This window comes from Electrophorus electricus, chromosome 14 (genome assembly GCF_013358815.1).
Source record: "Electrophorus electricus isolate fEleEle1 chromosome 14, fEleEle1.pri, whole genome shotgun sequence".
In the NCBI taxonomy this organism is placed as follows: domain Eukaryota; kingdom Metazoa; phylum Chordata; class Actinopteri; order Gymnotiformes; family Gymnotidae; genus Electrophorus; species Electrophorus electricus.
The window spans coordinates 11,511,704-11,531,105 of record NC_049548.1 but is presented as its reverse complement, the minus strand read 5'-3'; the positions used below and the strand labels follow the sequence as shown (position 1 = coordinate 11,531,105).

The window sequence follows — 19,402 nt, the reverse complement described above, 5'->3', positions numbered from 1 at the left end:
ACACTTCATTTCACAGTAAAAAATTAAAGGAAATTTAGCAAGTCACACCACTCCAGCTGATATTCACAGCATGGCATGATCAAGCTGAAAGCAAACATGTACTATACATCATATAACTAGACTAAAATACTGAATACACACACACACACACACACATTAAAAAAAAACAAGTTCACTCACTTCACACTTCTCTGACCAGATTTGAACTCAATGGCTATCAGCAAGAGATTTAGTTTCACAAAGCACAGCCTGCAAGGAAACAACAGTGAGCATTTCTAAAGGGAATTTGATGTCTAGATGTTCTGTATAACAGAATAGAATAGAATACTTACTCACAAACCTCAGGGAATGATAAACCCACGAATGAACTAGACAAGTAATCTGTGTACATTTCCTGAGATACTCCTTCCAGATAATACTTCTGCCATATCTCCTCTTCAAGCTGATAAAGACCATATCTTATATTCAAGTTATTTATCACTCAGTTTAATATCACATAATTTACTATTGAGATTGTGATGACAGAGGCCCATCTGATTTAATCCAGTTGCACTGTGCATTCTTCAAGTGTACTAAAGGTAGTAAAACAATTCATGCTTTAAACATTTAAGCCTCATCAGTGGTAGGTCTATAAGATCCATTATAGAAACAGAAATACAGCATCTTTAAAAAACACATGGGTCTATTTTACATGTCCACATTAAACTGCTTTAATTTGTCATTTAAAGTGGGGCTCATTTGAGTATACAGGCTTTTTTCCAATCATGCCTTAGATGAGAAAGAAAAAAACTTTGAAAGCATCAGATCCAAAGCTATGTGATGAACCTATGAATGGAGCCACTATACATATCACTTACAGTCACTGGTTCTGACCTAGACTATGTCAATGGCCATAAACCCAATTCAGCACACAGCACATCCTGTGAGCATAAAACACTCCCAAAGGGGATCATTTTGCCAGACCTCAGGAGGAGATACCTGCATGGAGGACCTCATGGAGAACAGGTTGGCCAGCATGGTAGAGAGGCCTTGGGCCAGGCAGCTCTGAGCAATAAAGCCCAGCTTCAGCTCAGCCAGGCAGATTGCATCATCACCCTCCCTCCAGTTCCAGCTGGGGATGTTCAGTAGGTGAGCCTGGGACCAGAGATGCACTTAGCACTGGCTAGACACATGCAGGCACACACACATAGATATGCAAACATGTGCACACATCATGCACTCAAACATCTATGACCATGTCCACATACAGGAACTTCAGCTCCTACCCATGTATTGGCGCACACACACAGACACACAGATGAAACACAAGCTGCTTAACCCCAAAGGTTTTATGCTGTTATTGGCTGTTAGCCTAAAAGTCACACATTTACATGCACATGCACTGTGTTTAATTATAGTCTTAGTATCTAAACCTTGATTGACAAAATCAGTCATAAATATGTTATGGCTGAAACTTTGAAAGTTAAACATTCATTGCGAGCACCTACCTAAAACCTATTATTGCTCTACTATCAGATCATTGGGTACACCTATCTTACAGGTGCGTTTTGTTGGTCTCCATTTACAGACTGTTACCATGCACAATTTGTCAGCCATCCTCTATCCCACTCATCACTGGGTAGTTTCTGACCACAGCAATTTTATACATAAAAGGTCATTGATGGGTTGAGAATGGCTCACCATCCAAAACACCCAGCCAACCATAGTCCAGAGCATAGCTGAAGGCTAAAAGGTGACTAAAATAAACTGTGCCTGGCAAAGAGATGAGTTTTAGGCTCTAGCTGTAACTTAATCAGAGCATCCTCGTAATGCAACATCCTCACCTTATTGTGATACTGTAGCATCTGGGTGATAATACGTATTTTTGAATTGTAGTTCTTGATGGATATCACTCTAGAGCAATACACATGGAAATCTCTTTGTTGGAGATTTTCTGCTAATAAATGAGACACGCAAATACCAATTCAAATCTACATTATTTAAAATTGGTAAACATTTCTTACCTCATGATATTGGATGCATCCTCTGCATCAGGGTCTGGAGAGTATTTATTAGCTATAATCAAACAGGCATCTGCTAGTTCAATCTACAACAGTACACAAAGAGACATGAAGATTTTGTCAAGTAGCTTCTGGTGACTTCCAAATGCTGCCTATGGCCAAATACCCATAAGTGTAGGAGTTCTTACTGGAAGAGCTGAATGAGTTGCTCTTTCCCTTTAGCCTGTAACATGTCTAAATGACTGTCAAAATTAGACTGTATAGTCTAATCACACAATTAGATTAAGCACACAAAAGCCTTGAACAAATCTACAGTAAGTGTTCATCATTTATCAACATTCATTGGCTTTATAAACATGGAGACATACTGGCTGTATTGTAGATGCACAAAGACCTACTAATGGACTAGGAAGAGAGACAATGAATTGGAAGAAAAATATACTTTACAAGTTTCTTTCTTTTAGAAGTTTCAGGTTATAGGATTTTAAATAAACCTTAAAACATGCAATACATTTCTTTGGAATTTTGAAGCATTTCCAATTTCTAACACCTGAATATGAGTAAAATCTATTCTGCAAGAAGCACACTTCCTTACCTTGACTCGAGCAAGATCATAGGGATTTAGGACAGAACCCTGGAAGAACACCACCTGAGTGAAGTGGCGTTTGAATAAGGCTTCCAGCTCAAGATTAGGTTCAATACTGAAACACACAACAGAGTACTACAAATAGGGACACAAATTAATGCAGATGTGTCCGATTACAGTAATGTAGCTGATGTCTAATCACAGTGGACAACAATGACAAAGACTTTAATCACCTCTTCAAATCTCTGTAGTAACATATGAAGAACAAATCTCTGCTGGCAAGTTTTTTTTTTCCCAAAATTTAAATTGTGTGTGTGTGTTGTGGTTTTATGCTGCAAAGGCTTAGTATTTACAACCCTTACAATTTAAAACAAACACAACAGCTCTTGTGCTGTAATAGAAGGTGTTATCAAATTGTAGCCACAATTTATGTTTTTTCACATTTTACACTTGCAGTGATTTTCTTTTACACTTCTGCACAGTACTTACTGATGGAGAAAAACAATTTCTACATTGACATCATCCCTGTCCTCATGTAGGAAGTCTTTCAGGAAGTTAGAAACACTTTCCAGAGTAATGTTACCACATACAACAATATGCCTAGGAGGCAAAATTCATTAACAGTCATGTTTGTGTATATATATCATAAACACTCATTATCACAGCTTTGCAAAAGATTTCCAAATATTGACTGTTCTGTGTATAAAAGGGGGAGGGGCACATGCAGTCCTAAACATTTTACTAAAATGATTTCAAATTATTTCATTCTGTGTCTTTCATTGAAATAAAACAATCCCTTAATTTCATTTAAATGATCAATTGAGAGGCCTCTGATTATGAAATGCTGACTTCTCAGTACAGCCCAATCCCCAACCTTGCATTTCTTGGTTTTGTTAGCAGAGGTCCATCCAGTTAAATAATTATCTGAACTCGTATCTTAAAATCTTGGTTTTGGGGCCTACTATAGCACTGAATTTGAATTTGTCAAATTTCTCAATCATTTGAGTGGTGGTGCCAACAATGGTACTCAGACTTTTCTAATAGGCACCCCCTTTGCTTTCACTCAGGAATTCAAGGGTTTCCTCTGGGTGGGTGGTTGAACAATATTAATCCATGTGTGTTTATAGATGAGTTATTATATTAGTTCAAATGTAAGACTATGGCTACTTTCTTAAACTAAAATCAAATTTCATTCACAGTCAACATTAAGAGAAAAAAAAAAGGCACTATTTTGGTGCTAAAAAAAAGTTGAAACTTGTTAGAATTAGGACATAGAAATGATATTGAAAACACATTACATTAAACAAGCATGATACTGTAAGGATTGTAAGACTTGTTCATTGAAGCAGATGTCTGCGCTGTACTGGTTTCCCGTTACATCCTGTAGAAAAGGTTGCTTCCCCAACTGTTACTGTATAATTCGCACATTGCCCTTAGCCACCATCTGCATATATACATCTCTGTTCTCCCAGGTGTTATTATTGTGAAGGTCTTTGTGGGGTGGCAAAAACGAAACTAAGGAGCGGTACAGGGAGGGAAGGAAAACAAAGACACGGCAGGGAAACCATAAAACATGACACCAGGAGGGTGGCCAATCGTCACACATAGAACTTGTTTTACAGAAGGAATGCATAGTCAAGACCATTTAAGAAGAAAATTAGTACAATAAACTACAAAAATGCTAACCACCATATTTTGTGGTGGATGTAATGTACAAACATGCCACTCTCATTTCATCTCATTTTGTGCAGCCCTGTTCTGATATCTACATGTACCAGCAACTGGTTCAGGATACAGTTCTAATTTGGATCTTATAACACACCACCACAAGGCTTTGTGCTTGCAGTGAACTCATGTAAACTCATGTGTTGACTTTAAAATTAAACATGCCACATACTATTTAAACAGAGTTAGCTTATATGGACGTTAATGATATTTAAATTAAAAATGCAATTGTTGCTTGAACAAACTTAAACTGCTGCTTGACCCCAACCAAGCAACTGAAATGCTTTGATAACCATCTTCCTGATCCTATATTTACAATAAGTTTACTACAATAAAAGTCTGTATTTGCATTATTTTCTACATTGAATTTTGACCCCATATCATTGTTCATCCTTATCAAGGGTACCACTAATTCTACAACTGGCTGTATCTTAATGGAAAGCATACAACATAATTTTATCAACAGAACACTAAAAAAGCAAATACAAACATTTTAGACATAGTTTACAGTGCTAATAGCCACAGATAAACACATAAGCTCAGGTTTCATATCAAATGCATCTTGGCAACCGATGGTGGCTTACACAATAAGCAATGGAATGACTTGTGTCATTTCACCAAGACCCTCAGACACAGAGTGATGCTGCTCCCAAATGCTAAAGTGGAATCTCTGAGTTCAGAGAGAGGAGGCTATTTTCTTGATCTAAAATCAGAGTTCTCTATCCAGCATCTCAGAGTCAACCTTTGCCAAAGACATTGAGCAACTTCTTGCATTAGTGTACTAGAAAAAATTGTCTAGTTAGCATGACTTACTTTTTTCCTGGGGCCAAGTCATAAGTCCCTCCATATTTCTGCCGATTTAAGATAATAGCAGCGATTTCTGGCACGTAGCGAGCAAACATTGCCTACATCCACAAGACAGAGACACAGAGGCATGCATGTGGGATTTTGTGTGGGAACAGTCACACACAATATTTATGTTCTCTAATTTACTGCACTAAGGACCAAGGAAAAAAACTAAAAACAGATAAGAGATGTCTGTGAAGGATTCAGCCACAGAGGATATTTATAAAACAGGAGAAAGAGAAGTATAAAGTAACAGACATAAATCTTATCTTTCTATTTTTTTAATGGCATGATGATTGCAACCACGTATTTTAGGGGGAATCTTAATTAAAGTAGAGAAATGCATAATGCACAGGAGCAGTTCACCTCAAGAGCCATGTTTAATCCAACAAACAAATGACTAGTGGATAGCACTGCCTGATTTGACATAGTTGCACAAAAGTTATACCCATTCAAAACAAGCAAACAAAAACTCATCTATCCATTCCAAACAAAGGTCCAGTCCAATTTTAATTTTTTGCCCCTAACACTTAGCCTTACCCCTCTGTTTTCCACATTTACATCTAGGGGTACAGTGTCCCTATTCTTGTTGAGATAGAGGGCTAGGACATAGCATTTGAGCTACATGGCCTTAGAAAATACAAATCGTAGTAGTTTCTGCTACTTTTAATATTGTTTTATATGTATTTTGTTTCATATGTAATATGTATTGTGATTTATTTTCTGCATAATAAGCATAAAACATTAGTAGTAAGCTATTCTGATGTCTCAGTAGCTAATCTAACATTGCATTATTATTGCATCAACCTTTAATAAAGTAAAACTAGGGGTGTGACATGAATAACTGCATATTTGATTCTGAAATAAAAAGCAAATCTATAAATAGATGGTTCCAATTAACATAAAAAGCATAATAATGACAGTACATAAAACATGTTTTTATTATTTTTGAGGAGCTATTACTAAGAACCATAACACACATAAAACATAAGAGGAAGCTCTCAGAGGTATGCACTGTGTAGGATGAGTTTGGATTGATGCTGGAATCTTATGAAGTAGAATCTGCATCTAGCTCTTGTATTCAAGCATACAATGGCTAAGGATGTGATTACTGTGACCATGGGACTTAAAGACAAGGAGGAGAAAATAATTATTGAATTTGTTGTTTTACCAAACCACTGAGGATGAAAAACACCATGAAAAGGCGTCCAATGTCTGTTTTAGCATAAATATCGCCATATCCCACTGTGGACATGGTTACCATGAGCAGATATACACATTCCCAGTAGCTAAGTGACTGGGAATTTTCAAAGTTTTTCCAAGGATCCCCTGAGTTTTCCACCTAGAACATAAAATAAACACTTTGAATGTTATATGAAATACACCGAGTTATTTTCATGCCACCTATATATACATATTTGTTTTATAGTGCAAGAAAAAAATAATTGGTCAACTACACACCACCACATGTATGTACACAATATGTATTTGAGTTTCACAGTGGGATAATGTAGAAATTTTGAAAAACTGGCAAAAGCTGACTAGCTGCACTATTTTCTCTTTACTAACATGTTGGGATTATGAACTTACCAAGTGTATAAAGCCTGCCCCTGTTAGCCATGTGCTTATGAAGATTGAGCACAAGTTCACCAACTTTATAGAATCCCTGCAGAAAACAAAATTCAGTTAGATCAGTGAATGCTCCCAAAAAATCCATGTGCCTTATCTCACAGAGAGAAAGTTGAAAGATGTTTACAGCATGTTTTGTGTCTTGGCAAGTAAGGTCTCCATGGACATTAATGGTGGATTGTGCTTTATGCAGAGGGATGCGTATACTCCTAAATCCTTATAAAGTTAGATTAAAAAGGTTCTCCATTTAGTTCAACACAGCTGTCAAGCAATTTTTAGGGCTTTTACCAGGCCTACTATACATAAATATAACCCTTGGTTCTGTACATATAAGTAGTCAAAACTGCAGCGAAGTACACAAGGTTTCCAGAGAAACAGGTCAGCGGTCCTTCATCAGCTGTTCAAGTGCTGAAAAAACCTTATATTTTATTGTCATTGTAGATTTATATACAACAAAAGTTTACTACACAATCTTCAAAATAGGATTCAATTATATACATAAGAAAGAAAGGACAAGGGACAGACAAGCACAACAATATTACACTTATAAAACACATATGCGTAATTCCAGACATTCACCAATTTCCAAATGTATGTTTTAAATACTGCAATTATAAAGGGTTGTGTAATATATAATTAAATTATGGGAACTTGCGTGTTTCAATGCAATTTTGACTACCTCTACATCTTTTACAGTACACTGCTGTTAGTCCTTTTACTACAGTACACAGCAGTTTATTAATGATGAATTTGAAGAATTTACTGATTACTGAGATAGCAATTTAATATGGATATTAAGGAACATTCCAGAGCTAAACTGTTGTTAATCCAAAACGTTGTTAATCATTCAGAGCAATTTAAGATGTTTTTCTTTCTATATGCACAGAAAAGCAAAACTTACCCTTACCTAGTTTGTACAATATTTAAAAACTGTAAGATTTCCGACATCTGTATCAATCTTAAGGCCCTTAAAAAACGCAATCCTGCATGGAAAGGTAAAAACACAAACAAACAAACAAAAAACAGGAAGAACAAACTCAGCCATTATATAACAAAGTATTCCCAGCTCCCACACTGTGTATATGAAGATGCTTATTCCCGATAAATTCAGTGCACAAGTTTAAATCCCTCAGCTATGGTGAGCGATGATATTGACTGTTTCTGCTCTCATAGATGATAAAAACCTCAACAATACCACTTAGCCAACATAAGGAAAATATATATAACAGAAGACAGGACATGAGTCTCATGGCACTGACCATATACAGAATCATTTATACACAATAACTTAAAATACCTGTAGTGCTGCTACTTAAACCACTAAAATGACCGCACAACTGAAAACTACAGCCCAAAAAATAGGACTTTCCACACCCACACGGACCCAATTAGAATGTTACAGCATATGTTTTTGAAGGAGCTGCAGTCTCAGGCACAAGGACCATAGTGTGAGGAAACAAACTCAGATGCAGTTTTAGGGTCCTTTCACAGGGAACTTTACTTATATAATCCAAAACAACCAGAGACAAAAGTCAGAGTACAGGTAAGCAGAGGTCAAGAGAAACTGAGGTCTTAGGTGCAGCCATCAAAGGGCTTGGTATACAGATGGTGAAACATAGGCAATAGTTCAAAAGGACTGGGAATTGAGTGCTTTTAATAAATAAATATTATATATATATATATATATATATATATATATATATATATATATATATATATATATATATATATATAGTACTGAAAACTATCAATGATGTGAAAGTAACCTGTTCAGAAAAGTTCCTGGAATCAGATGGAAAGTTTCATCAAAGCTTCAAAAGTTTCATTAAAGCTTGTTAACTTTGACCTATTTAGCTAATTCTAATTATCCTGAGATAAATATTGGGCTTTAGGAATCTACTACAGCAATGGCAATGTTCAAAGTTTGCAATGATCTGAATCCCTAAGGGGTCCCCACCTGACTCCACTCACTCCCGTTGCAAGTAGCGTGCATGTTTGTTTAATAATTACAAGTTATTAACAATGAAAGCCAGTCAACAAAAAAAGAGGAGGAGTTATTCTACTAGTGAAAAGAGAAAGAAAAAGAAAAAGTAAGAGGAGAAAAAAAGCATGACGAGCAGATAATAATGATTAGTTATAATTAAATAATAATTTTGCTAAATAACTAAGTGCTGCTAGTCTAGCCTTAACAGTGGGGAAGATAAACTTGATTAACATAACTTTAACATTGATTAACCGAGATAGCAGCGCATCCTACTGTGTCCAGCTCTGCTGGCCATGATGTCAGAGTATGGACACAAGCAGCTGACTTGTTATTGTAGCTAGCCAAGCAGGCTAATAGAATGTAGAAACTACACTGAAATAAAAAAGCTTACATTTCGCAATTTTTGTTGGTGTCCTTTTATTTATAACATAATGGGGATAAAAAATATTTAGAGGGCTCCATGATAATTTTTTGCCTAGGGCTCCAACAGAATCGCCATTGCATAGACACAGTTCACTTAAGCAAAAGAAAGGAACTGCCTAATTGTCCAGCTGTCAAGAGAAACAAAAAAATGGAAGACACATAATATATTCTGCATAATGTCGCATAGCATTCCAAATTAAAGTGTAGCACCCCTTTCCCTAGAGCTGAGGATAGCTTGGTTCGAAAACCTATAGGGATGAGGCTACAGGTTTTGTACTAATACCTGAACTTTATGACTACTAATAACTATATTCAAATGACTAAGACCAGACATGTGAGTAAACTATGCACATTATTATTGCTTCTTCAACATCAGTGAAATGTATATAAAAGACAAGTAAAGACCATGAATAATCTATCTGACTTCAAACTGGAATTACACTCATGACCTCTAACAGACTAAATATAGGGAAATTTAAACATCCCATTATACAGATTCTCAGTGCTGCAAAGACTTTGTATGTTCTCATGATGTGTGTTCAGATTGGTCTAATTATTTAAATTTGTAAAGATGTCAGTTACATATTAACATTTAAAGTTACATTCAAACAACATCACAACTAATAAGTATATAACATTCACATAAAACTAAAATGTGCGCGCGCACACACACACACACACACACACACACACACACACACACACACACCCAAATCACAAACTGGTGTAGGCCTGTCCGTTGCTCGGGTGCTGTGTGGCTAATCAGTTAGCCTCTTCACTCAAATGAAGAAAAGAAGGGGGGGGGGGGAGGGAAAATCACTGCTCAAGTCGCCTTACTCAGCAAAAGGTAACCTTGAAACGAGAAAAAAAAAAATCTGGTTCTTTTTTTCGGAGAGTAGAGATGGCTACTTTTAATCCCTCAGTCTCCTAGAGATATGAACTACTGCTAGCTTATGGTCTCCCATGCAACCAAATGTTAATGAGTCCCTACCACTCACAGAAGCTCACAGAAAGTGAAACTCGAACAAAAATCTACACATAAGTATAAAAATCAAGTACTCCTTAAGTTAACTCAAGTGAAATCTAAAAAATTACTATTCTGCTGTAACTTCACTTTCTAAGGTACTACTTAGCTTCTTGCCTTCTTTTGCACGTCTCTCTCCCGATCTGTCAGTCAGCTGTTCATCAGCTGTCACTCCCTCGAACATTCTCCCTTGTCTTGAACATTCTACTCTAAAAGTCTATCCCCCAGACTATTTAAATTGAAGGATAGCTAAGTGATACACTAAACGCCAGTCACTCGATCACACTCACACATCATTCAACCCATAGACTATTCTAGACTGTTCCACACAAATTCATCAACTCGCTGTCTTTTAAATTCTTAAAGGATAACATCAAATCACACTGGATTAAGTTCAGATCCGCTTTATCTCCCCGCCGGGGCTACAAAGGGATTTACTCAACTGCAGTTCCCTTGCCCTACATCATGTGATTATTATGTAGGGAATACAAGAGAATTGCTCAGGGACCCAGTGCAATGGAATTCCGCTTCAGACTCAGAGCTCATCAACTGATATGAGGCACTGCCCTCAGAGAAAACAGTGGCTGCATCCTAATTGTGTACTATACACTAATACTATAAGGTACTATATACTGTATGCTATATACTATATACTGATCTTAATAGTACGGGTTTGGCGAGTTAGCACAAAATATTAATGTATTAGTTTGTTTCAGGAAGTGATGAAGTGTTGCTATGCCAACATACATAACTGTAAGCAACAAATTGTTAGAGATTTTCTTTGATCAAATAAAAAATGGAAATTAACAATACTTTTTACTGTACTGTTTTACGACAACGTACTGCTTTAAGACGTTCTGGTAGAAGCGTGCTGCTTTATTTACTAACCTTATGTATAGGTTCAAGTTTTCTTTTCAGAAGGTTGTTTTTCTGTGAATTAAACAGAAAGGCGAGTGTCTTCATCGGTCCCTGAGGATGTTTTACATGATTTGTAATTTTTAACTTCCTTTTACTGTATTCCTTTTGTAGTATCACCTAAACGTAAAATTACTCTTTGCAATTACCATGTTAAGGCAAACCCAAGCTCACACCTGAGCAGGTGGTGCGACTAACACTCTAGTGCTATAATACCTATAATGCGGTATGATGCCAATAGTCACTCAAGAGATCCAAAGTACTGAAGCATACCGTCCCCTCCAATGATTCCAAAATCTCATGTACCAGAGGCATTGGGTAGGCATCCAGGCATGTTTTGGCATTCAAACCACAATAATCTACACAAAAATGAAGGACCCATCTGGTTTAGGCACTAAGACCACAGGAGCCACCCAGGAAGAGGATAATGGTTCTATTGTTCCCTCAGCCAACATCTTTTGGACATGGTTCTTAATCACTTCCTGCTTATGGGAGGAGGCCCGGTATACAGCGTCGCCTGACTGGCACCTCATCAGTAGTGTAGATTTGATGCCGCACAATCCTAGCAGAACCTAAACTCTCTGTCCATACAGTAGACCACTTCTGCAGCAGCGGTCTAACAATCTTAGGTTGAGAGACGATGTTCTGATGGAGTGCTGAGGGTTGCTCCTTCTTAATGGCCATATAAAAGTTGGTGCTAGTACACCTTAGTGAAGATGTTTGCTTATAGTGAAACTGATGAACGTGGCCATTGGATGTTATATATATTTTTGTGATATGGTTGGAGGGTGAGTTTGCTAACTACTAGAAAATCTAGTTCCAGCAGAATAGGCATGTACAAGTTGTTGTCCTTGATGTATATCTCCAACGTAAGAGGTGTCATGAAGACTGAGAAACAATAGAGCCTTCCCAATAACATGGCTCTCCTGTCCATCAGCCAACACAAAAATTTGGTTGTCACAACATTGGAGATCTTTATCTCTGGCTATATGTTTCTATAGACTCTCTTGTATGAGGGTGATATTATGCAAAGACATGTCTGCTGTTTTGCTCCCCACCTTTTTTAGGAGGTTTCTTGGAGGCATGGCAATCACAACTGCTTGTATTCTGGACTCTGTTCCAGTACCCCTTAGAGGATGCCCAGCCTATCTCTACCATGGAGCCTGTTTTCACAAGCTGGTCCACAGTGGTTACCACTCCACTTAACTCACTACCAAGATGAAGATCACAGGCATTCAAAATCATCCTGACCATCTCCTCCTCTGCCATCTCAGGTTGCCACTACAGGCACAAAGCCCTATATTCATAAGCAAAGTCTCTGAGGCATTGGTTCGGAGCCTGCACCATTGCATGATGATGATCCTTGATCTCAGCAGAATAATCCTCAGGCAGAAAAGCTTCTAGGAATGTGGACTTGCACATCGCCCAGTTCTTTATCTTGGCTCTGGATGCTAACCACCAACTCCATTTCCACGTGCGGTGGATACTTTATAGGATGTTCTCTCTCATCTGCCCTTCCCACACCCAATCTCGATGGTGTAGACAATCAACAATCACATGATCAAAATTACTGAACCTCTCATCTATGTATGTCTTGATATCTTCTGCTAGTTTCTCCATGGAAGACCTCAACCCCTCTTCTCTTACAAGGGAAGAGTCAACTATATCTTTCACTCAGCCTCCCACAGCCTCCATTCTCTCTTCGAGCTTTGTGACATGTTCCTCCAATATGCCCAGATTATCCTCATTCTCACCTACTTGATACTCCATATTTGGTAATCCGAGTGGCCTTGGTTAATCTATGTATAGTTGTTCCAACAAACTAGAGACCTCAGAGATGTCGCCGCAGGGTTGCCTGTATGTCACATGCTTAGGGGTCTCACCAAAACTCCCGGCCGCCTCCATGATAAAGGTGTACTATAGTGTGAGTGCCCACAAGTAAGTGCAGCAACATAGTACGGCCATCAATCTCAGCCCAGCCTTATAGGCTAATAATAAAATTGGGTGAAACAGAGACCAAAAAAAAAAGAAAACCCAAAAACCTAACAACCCCAAACAGTTACAAAACACAATGCAAAAAAAATCCCTAACGCCAAACCCCAAAAGTGTGTCGTTACCATTACAAAACGTAATATAAATCTCCATATGGGCCATCACTATGTGACGTCCGTCCTGTTTTCCACAGGACTTCTTCGCAAACAAAACAAAGACAGGTGGTGTGACTAACACTCTAGCACTATAATACCTTTGAACACACAGATTAATGCAGAAAAGGTGGACATTTAATAGCAACCCCCCTCCCCCCACCACTGCGTGAATGTAGAGGGAGAAAATGCAAACATTTTCCCTTGGTTAAGTCCCATGAACTGCTACTTCTTTCTTTTCTCCATCTGTGGGATACCCTATTTCATTGTTATTCCATTTACGATCGTCCTTCCCACTGGGCAATCAGTCCCAACTATAGTCATCATCTGCTCTGTGAGGGATGAGCCCTAAACTCATGTAGCACAGGGTATGCGCTCAACCAAAAACATGAGTAAAAAAAATTTTCAAAGGAAAGAGATTTATACACATGTACATGTTTTAACCTATGTGATCATTACATATTCATTATTTTTACTGTTTTAAATAAATAAATCCTAGTTGTACTGACATTTATACACCATTCGCATGCAACTGTCGTTGCTGAACCATCTAGATCCAGATGCGAGTAGCTCCTCCCTTTCTTTTTTGCAGTGCATTATGGGACAATAGTTTCCATTCAAATCATACTCAAAAACCAACCAGTTCTAAGTATGCATCTTGGTTTTATGAGTTTGCTCAAATGTAACAATTTTAACTACTCTATGTACTTCATACTCAAAAAGTAGTTAGTATTAGTAAATAGTATGCAATTGGGATGCACACAGTGACTTAGAGCTCATCCTGAACTATGAGGCTTCTTGTTGTGGAAAGCCAAAGTAGTCAAAATTTACCTCAAACTAAATGCTTTTTATTTTTAAAACGGCGAAAAAAGCGTAATTTTGGGAGTTGCTGCTAAATACGGCATTATAGTTAGCCATACTGTAAAATACATGGGGAAAAAAACAAACAAAAACACTATTTTATGGCATATAAATGTAGTTTTACAGTACTTAAAGTGGCACTTTTTGTGTCCCTCCAATGGTGTTAAAAGCGCCACTTTATAGTAAAGTAATGAGCTCCGCCTGCCAGTTTTTGCCCAATTGCTCACAAACAAGGTCAGACCAGACCAGTTCATTACAGAACTTATCAGCTGAAATATCAGTGTTCTGTTCACATTTATTCTCATTATTCTAATTAAAATTCAAATTTTATTACACTTCTAATTTTAGAATATTAATTTTAGTAAATGTTAAAATATGAGTTCTTCAATGAATTACTGAAGAACACTACCAGTTGGGTCTGCATGCATGGGGTAGGGGTTGGGTGACAGCAAATGTGTAGCAAAAATGTGTGGCCATTGTTAAGTAGACAACAGAGCTTACAATAGAGCTAACTAGCTATAGATCTTGCTGTCTGCAAATAGGAGATTATCCTAACAGGTTATGTAACTATCTAAATCCTTGTCAATGCAATTCAAAACAATCACACAAAATGTAGACCTACTTCTACATACTTCAACAATATATGCTAATTTACAGGGCTAAGAGGTGAACACTAGCCTAATATCCTCCAAGCTCTGCTATGTTTACATCTTCTAAACTGAAATAGTGGCACAGAAACTTTGCTTTTGTGTAGGTAGTAGCTAGTACTAGCTAATTATACTTCCACCTAGTAACCTTACTGCCAGAGCTAACGTAGGTTAATTTCCTCCTCCCGGTCAAACAAACTCCACTTAACATATTGCAGGTCCAACAGGAAAACAAAAGACAAGTAACATTATAACAAACTACCTCAGCAAACCACTTAAGGTTTTAAAAAAACACCTAAATCAAAACAAAGTGGTGTAGCAATGTACTACCTTTTGCCCATCATTTAGTCAGGCTGCGCTGTCTCTCCTCTACTCTTCTATTGACTTCCTGTCACATCAAAACAAAATGGAGGGACAAGGCAAGCACATTCTGTGGCTTTATCATCAGCAAGGGCAGGGAATTTACATCACACAGAAGCTCATCTCAATGAGACATAAACAAAAACTCTTTTAGTGGATGGGTTTCTATTTGAGAGCCTCATGAAAAAATTACAAAATCATTACTCACTGTTTAATCATGAGATATAACCATGTAATGGACTGCGAACAGGCAGACACTCGCAGAATGGTAGAATATGCTTTAATGTAAAAAAACAGTAGTCAGTGCACAAAACAGGGTCAAAACCAGAGAGCTGGGAAACATGAGCCAAAGGAGTGTCAGAGCCACAGCCAGAGTACAAAATAAAGCGCAAAAGCATATCAGGCTAACAAATCCAGAGGATAATTCAAACAGTAACCAGACCAGAAAAAGCAGTAAAAGAGGCTGTAGTACAGAGAAATGCTTGGTATGCATGTGTAGACACAATGGCAATACTTTGCAAGGCAAGAATGGAATGAAAGTATTTAAATGCACAGTGAACTGGAATTAGGGGAAGTAAATTAGTATTCTGGGGAGGATCTACTGATTGTTTTCTGATTATCATGGGCATTATTAGAAATGGGAGTGGAAACCTGCAGTTCTCTGCTAAGTGGAGGGCTGTGTGACTGTCTTTCAGTTAAACTGCTAACTACACAGCTTGGACACTGAGAAGGGATTCAGAATCACTCAATAAACTAAAGGCTCACTGATAAACTCCATAAAATGCATGCATGTGTGTGAAAGCAGGCACACCAGATAGACTTCTCCTTACCAACTGGACAGAGAGTGGGAGGGAGCCTGGAGTCGGCTTATGATTTTATTATTTGTGTCTTTCCAACAGTCTGAGGTAATGGTGCATCTCAATGTTGGTCTCAGTTACTGTTACAAAGGGCCAATAAAAATGATTAACCAAATCAAAAAAGATTAATAGAAGCCTCCATCCACCATTGCAAGCACACACAAATGCACACACCAATCAGTGTCATAAAATTGTTAGGAGATCTACAGCATGCAGATAAAATGACACTTGAGCCAATTGACATGAACTACAGAGAGACTCTTTTGAATCTCTCTGTAATTCCCAGCCAGATATATCTGCGGTAGTGCAAATCCCCCCCACTACAGAGTAAGCCCATTTAGTATGATAGTGACTTAATAAAAGTGTAACTGACAGAAACAAAAACACTCTCTCTCTCTCATACACACACACACACACACACACACACACACACACACACACACACACACACACAATGAAGTGAGCAAAGGTGAAGAAGGTTCATCCAACTTCAACATAAATTGATAAACCAGCTTGTTAAAGGAATGATAACAAATTACATAAATATATCAATAAATTACATATGACAACAAATTATTATTATTATTATTATTATTATTATTATTATTATTATTATTATTATTATTATTACTACTGGTTGCATTTATATAGCGCCTTTCTCAAAGTCAAGGTACAAATACCTTTTTTTATACACACACTCACACACCTGATGAGAAGTGGCAGCCAATTTGCATACATTGTACTCTAGATCAGAAACCACAGCCCCCATAATTACATAAATATATAAATAAAAAATAACATCTTGCAATTTTCACAGTATAACTTTTATCCACCATGCTTAACCAGATGAATCTCAATAAGCTATATCAAAATAAAATATTAAAAAATATTTAAAAATTACCATCCAAATACTAAGGAGCATGTTCATCAATCTTTTTTTTTGTGTGTGTGCCATAACTGGATTGTCCACTAGGTGGTGATTCAGGCTAGCTTTTCCAGGATACTAAGATCCTCTCAATACCACTTATATTATTTGCATATATTCAGCCACTAAGAGGAAGAATGCTAAGCTAAGAACAGTTATGTACGATAAACAGTTTTGCCTTTTGTAATGAATGCCAGTTTATGGGGATAACAAGTCTGATCCTGGGCCAGTGTTAAGATGTTCTGAGCTCATAAATTCTCATGATCAGCACTTACCTAGCCAACTCCTGTTCAGGTACATAGACACAAATACTGGTGGCACAGTGAAGAAGTCCACAACAGAATTCACCTCCAGCCAGAACTTTAGCTTATCATTAGCTGCAATGAACTGAACAGAGAGATAAAGAATCATTTGTGTGTGTGAGAGAGAGAGAGAGAGAGAGAGAGAGAGAGAGGTGTAAATGTTCACATACATGCTAAAGCTATGTAATACACCCTATATTAACATATATGCCATGAAATACCTTAAAATAATCATGGTATAGAACCGGCAACGTCATTTCATACTAAAATTATAACGGCTGCTTAACTTAACACGATCCTTGATATTAAAATATATTTATAATGTACAAGATCTATATTTGTCCAATACAAAGTTATATGTGAAACAGCATAAATGAAAGATACTGAAAAGGGGCTATAAAATGTAAAAAATATCTTTTACTTTGTATCTAATAGAAGCCACATGAATCTCATAGGATCTTTTACTGAGATTCTGCATATTTTTAATGTGATGGTTCCTTACACGCAGGCCAAAGTGCAGCAGGAAGAAGACGTTGAACACCATGTCGACCTGCAAGGTGAAGTCAGTGCTGAAGTCTGGGCAGGATTCTATAGGACTGTTCAAAAAGGAACGCATTATTCATACCGAAGATATTCACATTTCAGTAGAATCACTAGTCAACAATATGCTGTAGCTATTAACCTCAGTGGCAGAATACTTGATGTTTTTTACACAGCTACTCATTTGACCAGAAGTAAACCAGTAGAATCCTACACACATTACCTAGTGCAGCTTTAAGCAGATTATTTTGAAATTCACAGACAGTAACATGTATCATATCATCTGTTTGCCAAAAGAAACATAATACCTATGTATTATGGATTACCAAGACACTCTGGAACATATAAATACAGCAAAACCAGTTAAGTGACTGAATTTAATTGCAGTCAATGAATAACGTGTGTCTGGACCAGGAGATTTGGTGAAGTGTTTGGTTTCCGACTGGTGACTGATAGGTCTCCTGTGAATAGAGAGTACACCCTGTCTTACTGCACACACTGCTGATGCCAACAGAAACATTGTAAGTGAGATCCAGCCATAGAAGACAACCTTCATTAAAAAATTAACACAGGATTAGGAGTATGGCCAAACTCATTTCAGACAGCAGCTCAACCTTGCCAGAACTATAAAAAAACTATATAAAAACACACTGACTGCCCCTGAGTGGCAGTTGACGTGTATTCAGATCAGGCCCTGTGGATCTGGCTGTTCTAAACAAAGACAGGTGTTCTCCTCTGGTCAGCAGAGACACGCTAAGGTCAGTCATTAGAGAGAGGAAGATGACCCAGTGACATGAAAGACCCAGTGATACAGCCTGGCTGCCTGCTCTATTACCACCCAGTTCAATCAGGGAGGTTTAATTATCTGATATTATGACACAATTAGATTTCTAATTTTAATGAAGCGCATGTAAAAGACTAAAGATGAAATGGTGACCGTGTAAAATTCCCAATGCTTAGCGACACCTTTTAAAATGTTTATTATCATCAAAACCATTGTTGATTACAACAGTTTGAAAAACCCATGTTAAATACCATGCAGCATCAACCAAAGTCAACACAAGACACCCAGACACAAATGCAGAAAGTGGCAGAAAGCATTGGAAATGTTCCATAAATGTTTAAGACTTCTAACAGAACTAAGTCTGAAGTGTGGTCCTGAGAGTTCGGAATAGATGCAAAATGTCCTGGTTTGTCTGTGTAACTTGATAATACACTGCCTGGCCAAAAAAGTTCACCACATGGATTTAACTAAGCAAATAGGTAAGAGATTGTGATTGTTTCAGCTGGCAACAAGTTATTTAACCCTAACTGAAGCAGTGAGTAGCTTCTCATTTGTTAAACAACCATGTCGAAAGACACATCCTGTGGTCATGGAAAAGATGTTAATCTGTTTCAGAATTATTGGCATGCATCAAGCAGAGAAAACATCTAAGGAGATTGCTGAAACTACTAAAATTGGGTTAAGAACCGTCCAACGCATTATTAAAAAGTGGAAGGACAGTGGGGAAACATCATCTTCGAGGAAGGAATGTGATCGGAAAAAAATCTTGAATGATTGTGATCGGCAATCACTTAAGCATGTGGTAAAAGCAAATCATAGAAAAACAACAGTAGAACTCAGGGATATGTTT

General features: G+C 37.5%; 1 protein-coding gene across 1 annotated transcript in view; it reads right to left on the bottom strand.

Annotated features, from left to right (window-relative positions):
• The window catches only part of LOC118240059 (calcium-activated potassium channel subunit alpha-1-like), a 72,680-nt gene that overhangs the window by 18,416 nt on the left and 34,862 nt on the right, over positions 1-19,402 (bottom strand). Inside the window, exons 4-16 of the mRNA XM_035533438.1 lie at positions 17,731-17,824; positions 17,202-17,313; positions 7,694-7,769; positions 6,748-6,823; positions 6,329-6,499; positions 5,125-5,216; positions 3,076-3,186; positions 2,596-2,701; positions 2,004-2,086; positions 1,824-1,893; positions 979-1,134; positions 333-442; positions 181-249 (exon numbers count right to left, since the gene is read on the bottom strand). Of these exons, the coding sequence (XP_035389331.1) occupies positions 181-249; positions 333-442; positions 979-1,134; positions 1,824-1,893; positions 2,004-2,086; positions 2,596-2,701; positions 3,076-3,186; positions 5,125-5,216; positions 6,329-6,499; positions 6,748-6,823; positions 7,694-7,769; positions 17,202-17,313; positions 17,731-17,824 (1,326 nt within the window). The remainder of the gene's footprint in view (positions 1-180; positions 250-332; positions 443-978; positions 1,135-1,823; positions 1,894-2,003; positions 2,087-2,595; positions 2,702-3,075; positions 3,187-5,124; positions 5,217-6,328; positions 6,500-6,747; positions 6,824-7,693; positions 7,770-17,201; positions 17,314-17,730; positions 17,825-19,402) is intronic.